General features: G+C 41.3%; 1 protein-coding gene across 1 annotated transcript in view; it reads left to right on the plus strand.

The window, feature by feature from the left end:
* The window catches only part of LOC308429921 (A disintegrin and metallopeptidase domain 3-like), a gene marked incomplete at both ends in the record, with an annotated part of 51,734 nt that overhangs the window by 19,187 nt on the left and 20,180 nt on the right, over nt 1–12,367 (plus strand). The window contains 3 exon segments of the mRNA XM_080928955.1: nt 4,805–4,941; nt 8,348–8,537; nt 10,890–10,988. Of these exon segments, the coding sequence (XP_080785081.1) occupies nt 4,805–4,941; nt 8,348–8,537; nt 10,890–10,988 (426 nt within the window).

Consider the following 12,367-nt stretch of genomic DNA (forward strand, 5'->3'; position numbering starts at 1 on the left):
CAGCACTCGGGAGCCAGAGGCAGGCGGAGCTCTCAGTTTGAGGACAGTCTGGTCTACAGAGTGAGTTCCAGGGCAGCCAGGGCTACACAGAGAGACACCTCAAAAAAACCCAAGAGAGTTGGCTTAGTTGGGGAAAACACCTTGTGTTTGAGTCTTAACCAGCTCTGTGGTGTTAGCTGCAGTCACATGATGTGTGAGATCAGTCTCAAGATGTATCCACCTTTGAGAAATGAGTCTCCAGATGATTAATCACACAGCCCCTCCTCTGATCAATCACACAGCCCCTCCTCTTATCAATCACACAGCCCCTCCTCTGATTAATCACACAGCCCCTCCTCTGAGTAATCACACAGCCCCTCCTCTGATCAATCACACAGCCCCTCCTCTGAGTAATCACACAGCCCCTCCTCTGAGTAATCACACAGCCCCTCCTCTGAGTAATCACACAGCCCCTCCTCTGAGTAATCACACAGTCCTTCCTCTGTCCCAGGTGATGCTTATTCTGTGTTCCGTTCTATTGTTCTAACAAGTTTGGGATTTACATGTAAGTGGGATGACTTGGTAGATGTCTGCTTATGACATAGTTAGTGCATATAGTACAATGTGCTTAATTAAGGTACATAAAGCATTTCCCTTTTAATGACTTAATAATATCAGCACATATCACCTTTTAATGTATTCATTCTATCAACAGACCTTCCATTTCTTTCCATACCTTTGCTGTTCCGTACCTGTAGTGTACTCAACAGCACAGATCTCTTTGAGGTTCTAATATTGGCTAGTCTAGGTGTATGACCGGAAGCCAGCTTGCTGACTTGTGTATCGGTCTTGTTATTAGTGCTTTGTGGGACTTTAATATTGGTTGTGCCAGCTTGTAATCCTTTCACTGACATATAAACTAGCTGCACAGTCAGCCTATTTTCTATTTTGCTTTAGTTAATAGAGACAGGCTAAGGTTCTATCTCAGCCCCTGTATTGTGTTTCTACATTTGCAAACGATGCAACACCAGTTCATATGCTCTGTAGACATTAGAGTGTATCACAGGAGAAATAGCTAGTCCAATATTTTACTTACTTTTTAAGTGATTTAATGCTTTTTCTGTTGAGTTGTGGGCATTCTCTACATCATGGATATAGTATAATCCTTTGTCAGACGTTTGGTCTGCAAATGCTTCTCCCTATTCCTGTGTGTCCCCATCTTTACTCTGACTGTATCATGATGTTGAAATGGGGGTGTCTGTGGCAACAGCAGGATCTTCTCTGTCCATCTTTGCCTGTGCTCCCACCCTTCAAGGGCACGATGGTGTCTGTGTCCTGTTACCTGTTGTGCTACAGTTGTGAGGTTCTTGCTCAGGTCTTGAGTTCATTTTCAGCTTTTTTTTTTTTTTTTTTTTTTTTTTTTTTTTTTTTTTTTTTTTAGATCAAGTAAGTATAAAAGATCCTGCTGAATGCTCTTTTTCAGGTGGCTGTTCTGATTTTAATCCACTCTGCCAATTTGTTAGGCATTTTAACTCATTTATATTCAAAATAGTTGGTGGCAAGGAAAAATTTCACGCTACCATTTTTACTGTCCTATAACTGATTTCCTTGTCTTCCTTGCGTATGCACTGTATAGATCCTATATGGCTTTACCTCTTCTGTACTCAGTCACGGTCTTGTGTATGTTGTTAACTTTGACGATCTCCTTTAGTTCTCTTCTATTATGTGTATATTCCATAGATGTCTTTGTTTACCATTTCACTTGCATGAAATATTAGATTTAAGCCAATTATACAATAATTATAAGTAAAATTTTATTTTAAAGTCTATTATAAATTAAAATTTAAATCTATTAAAAATAACAATTCTTAAACCTAAATTGTAAATAAAACTCTCTTCTTTATACCTATATATATCCCACATTATATTACTGACATTGCAAATGAAATATTTTTATGTTGAACATGCACTGCTTCCATTGTTAGATTTGTTTTTGTTTTCATTCCTCAAATAATATACAAGGTATAAAAATAAATTTGTACTTCAAAATAATGACAGTTTGTCCACATTTTTAACTTTTCAAGAGGACTTTATCGTTTTCACATGACTCTTGGCACTGTTTCTTTCAAATTGTAATGGTGCCATAAGCAATTCTCACAGACATATTAGTAATGGGATTTGGCTAGCTTATCTGGTTAATTTTTGTTACTACATCAACGACACATTTGTCTCACCAAATACACTATTTTTTGCTCCTATGTTTCCCACATGTCAGCTTCATTTGGACTAAAAACTTATTGCTTAAGAAAACACATCACTATTTTCTCATTTTTGTACATTCTTGAGTTTCTTTTATTTAGTATTTTGAATGCATCGGCAGCTCTATTCAGGCTAGCAGGGTGTCCTGTCATGATTGAGTCATTAAAAACAAGTTTGGTATGATCATAAGATACAATCAACGATGTATTATTTTTTCCCAAAGGTGTGACCAAAAACCCAACAATAGCAAGTTAGGGAAGAAATTATTTTTTTAATTGTTTTATTGGATATTCTCTGTATTTACATTTCAAATGTTATCCCCTTTCCCCACCCCCCTCCTACATCCCCTTCCACTTGCTTTCATGAAGGTGCTCCCTCTCCCAGTCACCCTCTTCACCTCAGTGACTTAGCATTCTCCTACACTTGGGACAACATGCCTTCCCTGGACCAAAAGCCTCTTCTCCAATTGATACCAGACACTACTATCCTCTGCTACATATGCAACTGGAGCCATGGGTCTCTCCATGTGTGCTCAATGGTTGGTGTTTTAGTCCATGGGAATTCTGGAGGGTTTGATTGGTTGATATTGTTGTTCTTTCCATGACATTGCAACCCCTTTCACCTCCTTCAGTCCTTTCTCTAGCTCTTTCATTGGGGTCCCTGTGTTCAGTCCAGTGGTTAGCTACAAGCATCCTCAACTGTATATGTATGACTCTGGCAGAGCCTCTAATGAGGTGTCCATGTCTGGTTCATGCCAGTAAGCACTACTTGGCATCAGCAATACTGCTTGGGTTTGGTGGCTGCATATGGGGTGAATCCCTAGGTGAGGCAGTCTCTGGATGATCTTTTCTTCAATCCCTGCTCCTCTATTTGACCTTGCATTTTCTCCCATGAGTGTTTTGTTCTTCCTTCTAAGAAAGACTGAGGCATCCACATTCTGGCTTCCTTCTTTTTGAGCTTCATAAAGTCTGTGAATTGTTTCTTGATTATCCAAGGCTAGTATCCACTTATCAGTGAGTGCATACCATGTGTGTTCTTTTGTGATTGTGTTACCTCACTCAGGATGATATTCTTTAGCTCCATTCATTTGCCTAGGAATTTCATAAAGTCATTGTTTCTAATAGCTGAGTAGTACTCCATTGTGTAAATGTACCACACTTTCTTTATCACTTCCTCTGTTGAAGGACATCTGGGTTCTTTCCAGCTTATGGCTATTATAAATAAAGCTGCTATGAACATAGTGGAGCATGTGTCCTTGTTATATGTTGGAGCATATTTTGGGTATATTCCCAGGAGTGGAATAGCTGGGTCCTCAGGTAGTACTATGTCCAGTTTTCTAAGGAACTGCCAGACTGATTTCCAGATTGGTTGTACCAGTTTACAACCCCACCAACAGTGGAGGAGTGTTCCTCTTTCTCTGCATTCTCACCAGCATCTGCTGTCACCTGAGTTTTTGATCTTAGCCATTCTGACCTGTGTGAAGTGGAATCTCAGGGTTGTTTTGATTTGCATTTCCCGGATGACTGGGGATGTTGAGCATTTCTTTAGGTGCCTCTCAGCCATTTGGTATTTTCTCTTAGAATCTTGAGTGCCACCCTCTTGATGGGGCAGGCATGGCAGCAGAAGCTAGAGGCAGCTGGTCCCATTGCATCTACAGCAGAGAGGGGTGGAGGCTGGTGCTCAGCTAGATTTCTCCACTTGATACACTCTGGCCCCAGCCTATAGAATGGTGCTACCCACAGTGAGGGTGCCCCTTTCTACCCTAATTAACCTAATCCAGATAACACTTCACAGACATGCCCAGAGGTTTCTTTCCCCCACACACCCGAAGCAAGTCTAAATCCAACCAAGTTGACAAACATTATAACCGCAGACTGTTACTCAGTCATTTAAGAAAATGAAACATTAACTACACAAGACCCAGGGAGCTGAAATGCGCAGTGGCAGCGAAGACAGAGGCAGGCAGGGGTGGAAGGGAGCTGAGAAAGCTATAGAGGGTCCCGAAGAAGCGTCTCTATTAGGTGCGTGCGGAAATGGCAGCAGCAAAGACTACTCCATTTTCGAGAGAAAAGTTTAGATTTCCCCATGCAACTTCTGAAATGAAACCTGATTGCCAATTAACTCTTTATGGTTTCAAATTTCTCTAATTATTGTTTTGAAAAGAATATTACTATAATTATTCCACTTCTCCAAATGTCTTTATGCTTACTTGAATTTTATTCAATAATATTCTAAATTTACAAAGATAGCAATCTTATTTTTCCCATTTGTCAGTTCCATTTTTTCTAAAAATTATTGCTTAAGAAAAAAAAATCGAAGTTGCTCCTTTTTAAAACATTCTTAAAATAGTTTTGATATTACATCTTCTTGAATTTGCATTCAGGTTTGGGCCCCATTGTCAAACAAGGCCTGACAGAAGCAAACAGGCAAAAGAAAAGGAGGAGGATGAAAAGGAGGGGGAGGAGGAGGGGGAAGAGGAAGAGGAGGAGGAGTAGGAGGAAGAGGAGGAGGGGGAAGGAAGTGGGGAAGAGGAGGAAGACTTATAAAATAATTCTGTTCTTTTCAGCACCCAAAGACGTTAGCTGTGGAGGGCTTTGCCACTGTTCTGTCACAGCTGTTGGCAGTTAACCTGGGGTTGACATACGATGACATCTACAATTGTTTCTGTCCAGGGAGCACATGCATAATGAATCCTTCAGCAATGTAAGGTCTTGTCCAAATCTGATCTCTATAGACACCTACGAGGTATTTGTAGCATGCTTTGATGTGCATTTTGTCACAGTGTCACTCGACTAGGCACAGTTTGAATGGGTGCATATGCAATTATCCGAAGCACATGGAAGAGAATGGGTGTGCATAACGGTTCGCAACAGTTAGCATGCTACCAGTGCACGGAGTAAAGGTGGGTGTGGACGGGTTTATTTGTTGGCACTGTTAGCAAGCGTCCAGGGAAGGGTGCAGTGATGCTGAAGTATCAGAAGCCTGGAGGCTGGATGGGCCTGTAATTAAGGAGATTTGGCTGTGTATATTGAAATGGAGGGAGAGCAAGTGTTATCAAAAAACTCAGAAACTACCGAGACTATAGGGAAAATACACAGGGAAACAAGGTCAAGAGAGACAAGGAGCTGGATACTGAGGGAAAGATAAGGAGATAGGATGGAGGTGTGGTCAGGATGTGAGGCAAGTTATATAAAGGTATAAGAAAGAAACTGAGCTGTTGGGGTAGAAACTGAGTGTTTGCAGAATGGGAGATTTTACAGTAAGTCCAACAATACCCAGTCAACCTACACAACAGGGGTAATTGAGGTGTGTCAGCGAAGTGAATGTAACGTGCATCCAAGGGAGCCCAAGCACAGCCTCTTGGGTCATCTTGGGAGATTGGTGTTCTCATCATAATTCGAGGAAGTTGATTAACACTGAGAAGTAAGGGCACTGAAGAGTCGCTTGCACGCTCCTGGCCATCACAACTCACTACTAAATACTGAAATGGCCACAGCAGTTTTATGTGCTGCGTTCTGGCTTATGATTAGTTGCCAGGTGGACTTTTCAAACACACAGTTATAAACGGTGCAGGCTGGATCTCAAGGACAGGTGTTCTATCTAGGAAGCACAGACCGTCAGCTGATGGAAGAGAATTAGAATTCTATGCAGATAATTTTGAGAGTTGTCACAAGGTGAAAAGAGGAACTTAAGGTGGAGGGTTCAGTCAGCTGGGAGAAAGGGGTTGCAGAAGAAGGAACCATCTTGCTGAGGGAAGGAGGGATGTGTAAATATGAGAAATGGAGGGACGGGTAAAAGCCACATGTACAAAAGCATCAAACCAGAAACGTCGGCTTCAGTCTTCTCAAAGTCTTCCATGTTCTAGAGAGGAAAAATAACTAGTAAAAACTCCATGGAAAATGTAAAAACCAAGACTATGCTGGAAATCCGTCAAAGTGGAACGCAGCAGTTAAGATACATCAACAGTGTAAGGCTGCTCAGTTATAACACAATTTTACAAAGCAAAACAGCTACGTGGAGCAGAAGGGAAGGGACACCTGAGGCTCTTGAAAGGCTAGTGGGAGGCCTGGGGAGATGATTCAGTGGCTAAGATCGCTTGCTGTGCCAGCATGAGGACCTGAGTTCAAGTCCCAAGTACCCCTGTAAAGATGTGGAGCACAGCCGCGTCTATCTGTAACCCCAGTTAGGTGATAGAGACAAGCAGGTCTCCAAAATTGACTGGCTGGGTAGCCACACCAGAAAGATGCACTTCGAATTCAGGGAGAGACCCTGTATGAACAATGACGTGGGGACCGCTGGAGGAAGACACAGGAAGGCTTCCTCTGGCTTCCAGATGCGTGCGTAGGCACATACAGCAGTGCACACGTGTGTACACCACATACACACTGCTCACATGTCTACCTCCCTTAATCAAGGGATGATGAGGTGACTGGCTGGTCTAGACAAAGGTGCTGTAAACATGGCATCATCCGATCACGTGACATTCGGTATTCTAAAGAAATCTAGCAAGAGCCCGAATCACCGACATGAGCTGCAAAGATTTTTGTTTTTCAAAAGCAGTAGTAGTTGATTTCAGGGCCAAAGGTAAGAAAATAAAAGTGAGCCTCAGAGAGTGTTGGGCAAGACTCACCAGAGGACCACAAGAGCTCATGCCTGTGTGTTGAATGTGAGCAATGCCACAACAGCATACTGAGAAATTCTGACAATTCTTCCCTCAACTGAAAACAGCAGCAGCAATGCTAGTAATGGATTGCATGCCATGCCACCAAACGAACGGAGAAAGTGGTTTCATGTTAACGCTGTCATGTCAATGAATACAATGAAAATTAAAAATTACAGCCGTAAATGGGATATTTACATTAAAAATAAGGTTTTACGTAAACATTTATAAACCAAGGAGGAAAATATACCCAGTTGAATCAGTGCCTTGGCAACGTGGCTTTTTTCCCCCGAATGAAGAATGAATTCTTCTAGTTTATGAACAAACCTTTAGGTCAAAGTAAACAGAAGAGCCCGTCTGTGTTCATGTCACCGAGATTCTTGTGCACTTTCCTGTGTCACAGAAGAAAGAAAGGGGCACTGGACAAAAGAACTACAATACAAGCCATCCAAGGTCACAAAAGCTTAACAAAACCAAGACAATCAATGCACAATGCTCCATTCTTTCCAGAAACCACAGTGAGCACGCACCAAGGTCATGTCTATGTAGGACACCTAGGGTAAATTACATCAGGACAAGGTGCCCCAACATCTTACTGTTTTCTTGATTTAAAACTGCATTCTTACATAAGCACATGCATGTGTAGAAGTCAAAGGATAGATTTTGTGAGTCATTTTTCTCCATCTACATCATATGGGAGGTAGGCACTGCTGAGCATTCTTGCCAGCCCATGATCATTATTTTCAAAAAGGGAAAGTAATTCTCAGATTATATCTGCATCACTGAGAAATGTTTGAGGCAGTCACAAAATTCAAACTCACTGAAATCTGCACTTAGATGTACAGGAATATTGGTAGTGGGATTGGAAACACAAAGACTTTGTAGGTTGGGGTTGTAGGTTGGGGCATGAAAATCCGTTGGAGCTAGGATATCAGCTTGGGTAATAGAGATCGCTCTTAAAGAAGGACAGAAATGTAAAGAAATAGAATATATATTACATATATTATATATTACATATATATTATATATTGGAAAAATAAAATGAATCAAAGGCTGTTTGCTTTCCTTAGCATGAAAATATTACATGACTTTGATCACCAGTCATAGATTCATCTTCACCATCTCCATTTTTCTCCTTACATGTTTACTAGTCATGGGAGCTTCTTATAGCAATAATTATATTGAAACTAATGTAGAGTCTTTATACTCCTGAAGCTGAGGTGTCTCCCACTCCAATACCCTCTATTTTCTGTATATTGATCCTAATATATAGCAATAGAAATGAATTACTGCTTTGGTTATGACCTGTATTAAACTCGCGGCAACCCCTTGGCTCTCCTTGGTTCTTCTTTATGGTGACTGTTCAAGAACTCATGTATACTTCATTGAAGAATGTGTTTAGGTAGCAGTTGCATTCCATTTATCTGAAGAACATTCATTTATTTGCAGACGTTCCCAAGGCATAAAGGTTTTCAGCAGTTGCAGTGTGGATGAATTCAAGCAGTTGGCTTCTCAGCCTGGACTAAACTGTCTTCGGGAGACCCCAGAGACAGAATTTGTTGCTGTGCCCCAATCTGAACCAACTTGTGGTAACAACATCTTGGAAGTGCCAGAGCAGTGTGACTGTGGCCCAGCAGAGGTTAGCCAGAAGCTTTCACGGCCCTCCAACACGTGTTCTCCGCACACTTATCCCTAAGGTCTCGTAGATTTGTCCCCAGTGATTTCTTCCTTCTTACTGCATTTCACCAGAGTCACAGACAGAACCTCAAACACTTCCCATTTAATACCACCTTCGCCATAATTTTATCAGCCCCCTGTTGATTATTTCTATATATCTTGGTAAGAATATATTGATATAGCTTTACAGTATGCCTTGGTAATGGTGAATGGAATGTTTGCCTTTTCTCACGTGAAAACGCTCTGTTTCAGTGTCTCTCTGCTTCCTGGTATGGATGTATTTAATTATTAGCTTTGAAGACAATTAGCCATCATTTGTGATGAGACCTGGTGAAGTTTTGTTTGAATATTTTCCTTTTAAAATGTGTACTCTTGAAAATAATTTCTCCATTCCTCAGAAGAACCTTACATACATTAAATTTGACCAGAGATTACTTGAGAAAAGAGCAGCCAGTGAGTCAGGGAGTCTTCTGAGCTACCAGGGTTAATGCTCCCAATCCGTGTAAGCGAGCAGCCTTACAGAGACACTAGGAATGGGGCTCAGAAGCAGCTGGAGCTGAAAACCCACACCTGATCCAATCACACTGTTTAACACTGGCACAACCTCTTCTGCTGCCAACTTGTGAATGGCCAAAGCTCATTTTTCTGTCACAAAAATAGACTCTAAATTAGGCTTTGGTGTGTTTGTCTAACGGAATAAATTACAGCTGGCTATGTGGAGATACTGAATGCAAACCTGGAAGACATCATAAGTCAAATAATATAACTAAATGCTACCCACAACCTGTGGTTTCCTCTCAATTTTGAAGACTGACCAAAGTCTTTGGCATTGAACTAAGTTCTGTCACCCTTGAATACACTTGTTCAGTTTCTCTATGGAATTAACCACTTGGAACATCTGATCACATTGATACTCTGTGGAGCATAACTGACATTTTCAGGAGGACATGTTAGAGTCCTGAGAGATTCAATACAACCAGAGATTTATTTTCTTTCTTTTGAGATAGGTTCTCACTATGTCTCTGGCTGTCCTAGAACTCAACTCTGTCAACTAGACTGGTCTCAAAGATCTGTCTGCCTCTGCTTCTGCAGTACTAGGATTAAAGGTGTTCAGGTCAGTTCCAACCCATAGGTCTCTGGGTCCTGGTTCTGAGGCCCATGGTAGAGTCTTGAGCAATAGGGGCTTACCTTTCACTTCTAGGAAGCAACCAAGAGCACCAGCAATAAGCTGTTTGTTTTAGGAGTCTCCTGCACAGTCCTGGTCAACTCAAAAGCCAGCTTCTTGTGTCTGGTATTGGACTTTGGTTAGGTAGTCTTTGGTTCTTTGAGAGAGCACTGTCAGCCAGATGAGGAAAGTTCATTAAATCTATATTTGTATGTTTACACACAGCGTTAGGTTTATTAAGGTGAGTTTATTTTCTTATTAATTTGTTTAGATAAATAGTTGATAGCATGATTAGTTGTGGATTCTGCAGACTTTCATATGGTTATCTTACCTTACCTCCCTTCCCTTTCCTGGGTCTCTTATTAGGCCACTAGCAACATGTTCCCTCTCTGTTGCTCTCCATCTTCTCTGTCCTGTCCCGTCCATGCGGTTACCCTAGGCTCTCTACTCATGCCTGAAAACTTGGGAAACCCGTGATGTCTGTCTTTCTGGGTCTAGATTAGCTCACAATCAATCACTGTGCAGAGTTTTTGAGGCCAGTCCCAATGGCCTCAAAGGCTGCATCTAGAGAACACTACCACACCTAAGGCTGAGGGAGCATTGTGGAAGGGAAGTGGGAAAGACCGAGAGTCAGAAGATCAGGGAGTCTACTGTGAAACTGCATCTCCTAATAATATCAGAAGTTACACATGCAAAGTCTCACCGACATGGCTGCATAAACACTTGTTGATCAAGGGAAAGACCAACAAATGTGTTAAAGGGACAGGGAAAAGACCATGTGGCCTCAGCCCTACACAAAGACCTACATATCACTAAGGACTGCTGAAGATGGGAGCAAACAGTATTCCCCATGGCAACTGATGATCCAACACCAATGTCCAGCCATGAAGACATATATGCAAGAAATACCATATAGACTGAGCATGTCTCACTCACACACACATACATACATATGCACATACACATATATACATGCAAATATATGCATATGTATATTTAGGAATATACACATTATTTCTATATCATATATTCCTATACATTATTCCTAAACATATATATTAATTGAGTAGCCCACAACTGTACTTTGAAAAAAATTACATATATGATTTCTAATGCCTACATTTACTTCGATTATATTTTCTTCTCTAGAAATGCTTACATAAAAAATGCTGTAACCCTGATGATTGTACTCTGGCTAAGGATGCGGAGTGTGGTTCAGGGCCATGTTGTGATAAAAGATCATGCAAGGTAAGTCTGGAACACAGAAAAAGTACCTTCCAGGAGTTTATAATGTGACATTCATGACCAGCTAGCTCCCGAAGACTTTATTATAATGATGAATGCTTAAGAATGCTTAAGCCCTTTGCTTAGGCTTGGTCTCAACTAACTCACGTAACTTAAATTAACCTATTTTAATCTATGTTCTGCCACATGGCTTGCTACCCCCCTGCCACCGTTTCAAATGTCCAACTTCCTCTGGGTCTTGCTGGGGAATCTCTTGCCTCTAATTCTTTCCCAGAGTTTCTATCTCTGCAGATGTCCCACCTATCCTCTCCTGCCCAGCTATTGGCTGTTGAGCTCTTTTTTAAAACCAACCAAAAGGTGACTTAGGCAGGTTAGGAAGGACAGAGACACAGCTTCACCCAGCATACAAAAAAAAAAAAAATGATCTCAACAGGAGTCTTTGTGCACTTCTCTTCTAGCTTCTGGAAGTATCTTCCAAATGTTTTAATCTGTATTCTCTGGTCTAAGTTTTAAAAGTTAGAAAGTGGAAATTTGGAGAACATTTTTTTATGAAATACATCATTTTTTCATAGGGTAGATATTAAGAATATTTTCTAATTTCTACTATGTCCTTGATTTCATTCTGTGGGTCTCTTTCTGCCCTCTGCTTTCTTTCATATATATCAATTTGTGCCAAAGATCTCTCCAGCTGTGGCATGCAGTGTTGTTCAAAACTGTGTGACAGGAATTTTCCTTAGTCATGGCTGGAGGTAGTTCTTTAGGAATGCAACCAAATGGCATGCAACAAGATGAAAACTCACAGGGTTCCTCTGTCAAACAGTAATAGCAAATCTCATTCTGAAAACCATCCAGCGGGGTCTGTGGAGCCAAGCCGGCATGAAGCACATTAGCATGGAGGTGTGACTCTGGTAGGCTGTCTGAAAATTGATGGCTAGGGCCAAAGGTTATTTTCAAAGTACCTGAATGGAGAGGTCCACCTGGGGCTTTCATGTCCGACAACTGTTACCTTCCCTGCTAGAGCCTCTGTCTTTAACTTCTACTGGAAGGTCAAGAAAGTCCCCTCCATACAAACTCACCTTTCTGTGGTGAAGATGCAGCATGGCCGGCATTAAAGAGAGCTTCGTCAAGAACAATGAAACAAATTGTATGAACGCACACTGGTTCTGCCCAATATGACTGACCAGAAGCAGAGCTTTGCGCATAGGTGTTGTGTGTTTTCTTTTCATCTTTATCTACCCTGAGTGTAGAAGACCCCATTCTTCACTCTTTATTCTTACAAACCTTCAAGCCCCTTTACCAGGCCTTGTTCAAAGGTGAGAGATTTGATCCAAGCATTTTCCTTAATGCCTTCAGTTTAAACATAACTCCAAGTGCAAAGCTAT

This window comes from Micromys minutus, assembly GCF_963924665.1.
Source record: "Micromys minutus genome assembly, chromosome: 14".
Classification (NCBI taxonomy): domain Eukaryota; kingdom Metazoa; phylum Chordata; class Mammalia; order Rodentia; family Muridae; genus Micromys; species Micromys minutus.